This window comes from Tupaia chinensis, unplaced genomic scaffold (assembly GCF_000334495.1).
Source record: "Tupaia chinensis unplaced genomic scaffold, TupChi_1.0 Scaffold000206_1, whole genome shotgun sequence".
Lineage (NCBI taxonomy): Eukaryota > Metazoa > Chordata > Mammalia > Scandentia > Tupaiidae > Tupaia > Tupaia belangeri.
Genome location: NW_006159681.1, coordinates 4,971,430 through 4,974,375, shown reverse-complemented (window position 1 = coordinate 4,974,375; position 2,946 = coordinate 4,971,430). Strand labels below are relative to the sequence as shown.

General features: G+C 46.6%; 1 protein-coding gene across 1 annotated transcript in view; it reads left to right on the top strand.

Annotated features, from left to right (window-relative positions):
• Position 1: 1 nt before the first annotated feature.
• The window catches only part of CBLN2 (cerebellin 2 precursor), a gene marked incomplete at its 5' end in the record, with an annotated part of 4,435 nt that continues 1,490 nt past the window's right edge, over positions 2-2,946 (top strand). Inside the window, one exon of the mRNA XM_006147232.3 lies at positions 2-175. Within this exon, the coding sequence (XP_006147294.1) occupies positions 2-175 (174 nt within the window). The remainder of the gene's footprint in view (positions 176-2,946) is intronic.

Below are 2,946 nucleotides of genomic sequence, written 5' to 3'. Positions count from 1 at the left end.
GGGCAAGTGCCTGGTGGTGTGCGACTCCAGCCCGTCGGCGGACGGCGCCGTCACCTCCTCCCTGGGCATCTCCGTGCGCTCTGGCAGCGCCAAGGTGGCCTTCTCCGCCACGCGGAGCACCAACCACGAACCCTCCGAGATGAGCAACCGCACCATGACCATCTACTTCGACCAGGTCAGCCGGCCGGCTGCCAGCCGCGGGAGGGACAGCGGGGCCTGGGCGCGCGTGCTGGGGCCCCTGGCTTCTGCGACGCGGAGAGCTAGGGCTTCCTCCTTTCTGCTCTGCCCAGCTCTTCTCTTCTTTCTCCTTTTTCTAGTACGCTCTCCTCCCAGTTCCCTTTCTCACGTTGTAGCTATTGTATTTTTAAACTGTCTGCTCACTTGGCACTGGGAGGACTGAGTCCCTTAAAGCTGTCTTGACTTTCTAAGAGTCGTGAAAAGCTGTGGGATTTGAAATTTATTTCCCCAAAGGGAACATTACATGTTTTGCTTTTCGATGGGGGAGTTGGGGGTGGGAGATTTGTGGTTGGTGGTCTTAAGGATCAGTGCATTTAAAACTCTCCAGGCTCAAGAAAGGCGTCCTCCGGAGATCTCAGCGAACACTCTGAGCATACCTCTCTCTTGCTTCTTTTGAGAGACAGACTGGGAGAGGACGTTTCTCTTCAAGGAAAAAATGCTGAAGATTGTGGGGGAAATATCATGAATGTTTTATGAACACAGAATCAATTAAAGAATGTGGTTATATAAATACATTATATAGTAGGTGAAATATATATGATTTGGAAATACATTATAGACAATATAAACCTATGCTGCAGTTCGTACAAGTAGAAACCACAATAAAGAGCAGGGAGTTGAGTTGTTTTAGGCTGCCTAACTTCTGCCACTGGCTCCAAGCACATGATCAGGCCTTCCTCCAGGATCTCTGGGTTATTGCTGCCACCAGGTTAAAGGTCGTGACCTTTCTGTTCTTCTCCCCTTGGTTCCTGTTATTTTTCAGGGACAGATTGAAAACACTGTAGTGGTTTTCAAACTTTAGCTAAGCAGCTCATCCTTTTTCTCAGGTATTAATATGCAGCAGTCTGGGCTGCTTGAACTAGCTTAATTCACTTTCCTCTTCTCCCAGAACTATCTCTTAACCCTGCACGTGCCCACGCTTGTCTTTATTTTGTAGGCTACTGTATTCATTTTTAAAAAAATCCTTAAGAGATGAATTTGAGCGACTTTTTGGGGAGGAGGAAGGTAGCGGTCTTTATCCATTTCTATTTGCAAGACATAAAAATATTTAATTAGATTCAACGAAAGGAGGCAGCAATGAAATAGGCATTGGGAACTTCATACTCTATTAATAAGTCCTCCTTTATGCACTATTATTGTTATACTCTAGTAGTAGTATTCAGTGGTCAAATCCTACGAATGGTTTTCCCAGCACTTTCACAACCACTACTTAGGTGTCCAAACCTCTGTGACATCGGGCAGGATGAGTGGATTCTGATGTCACTGAGGAGCTATCTGTGGCAGTCTGTGGTTATGTGACGTTTCCCTGGCTTCCCAGCTAGGGGCAACTAAGGCTGGTTTTCAGAACCCAATGGCCATGCCTTCATCAGTGGCAGGACCTAGCATCTCCCAGCATCCAGAATTTAAAGCTGAGGTGAAGGAATGGAGGCAGCGGGAAGAAGCAGGTCTGAGGGCTTAGCTGGAGAACACTTTATCCTCTCCTGAAGTATCGTACAGAAGGCGAGGGCACAGTCTTCCCAGGCTGACAATAGGCTGCCTGAATAGCCTGTCTGCAACAATGGAGCTCAGTCTGTCTGTGGGAGTCCGGCCCTGAGTGGGGCTGAAGTGGTGCTCACAGCTGGCTTGAAGGAGCTGGCAGAGGCGTAGTTTACATCCATGTCGGAGACTGTTTGGCAGCGTTTCACTTGGCTTTAGGGGTCACATTTTATTCAACTAGAATGAGTGTGTAAGAAATAACAGCAAAAGGTATTCTGGTTGAGGTTTATTTTCAGATCAGATGACAAGATCTCTAAATTAGGCTTTTGATGTTGTTGCTGGCTGCTTGTTTTAAAAGCCAAGAACACCAGGCAGGGCATTTTATTATTTTAAATGAGCTGTGCATTTGTGTACGAAGAGATGTGGGCGGGATCCAGACAAAGTGGCGAGATTCTGGCTTGAACATCAGAAAATAAAGTGAGTCCAAACAGGGCCCTGGAACATTGTAAATTCTGCTTGTTAACAGTGGAACACTCCCATGAGCCCCTTGTTGGGAAGAACCAGCTGCAGGATCATGTGATCTCAGGCCACATGACCAATGTAGTCATGATACTGTGTCTTGTGGAGTTCTCTTAGTTTGGGAGAAGGATGTCCATGTTACCATTGGTTTCTCTAACTGTTGAGTCAAGCTTATGGGCGTGAAGCTGTAGCACAGCAAACGAGGCAGACATAGCACTTGGAGGAAAGTGAGGCGGAACTGGGCAGGCTGCGTACACACCAAGGGCTTCATGCAGCACCATTCCTGGGCACCTACTGTGTGCTGTGAGGAACAAGTAGGGTGCCAAGAGACACTGAGGACCAGAACACGACAGGGTCTTTTCTCCTCCAGAGCAAATAAAGTTAGGTCCTAAGAACAATCGACAGATGCAATCTCATTTAATTGGCCTCTTGTTCTCTACCCATCCAGCAGAGAACTCTGATTTTTGCTAAACAGTCACATGGAAGTCCTCATAAGCTCACAGATCACTAAGGCAGACTCCGTTCGGTCTGTTTCCTGACCCGAACTTACGTCTTTCAGTCTTTTCTCTTTGCTGGGCTCCCAACATATACATTTACATCTATTTTGAATGCATAAATAAAACACACCTTAAAATATGTATTAATTACAATCCATTAGAATACCTTTACAATCCATTCCCGCTGCAGAGAATTTTAACACTAGCGCTCCTCCCT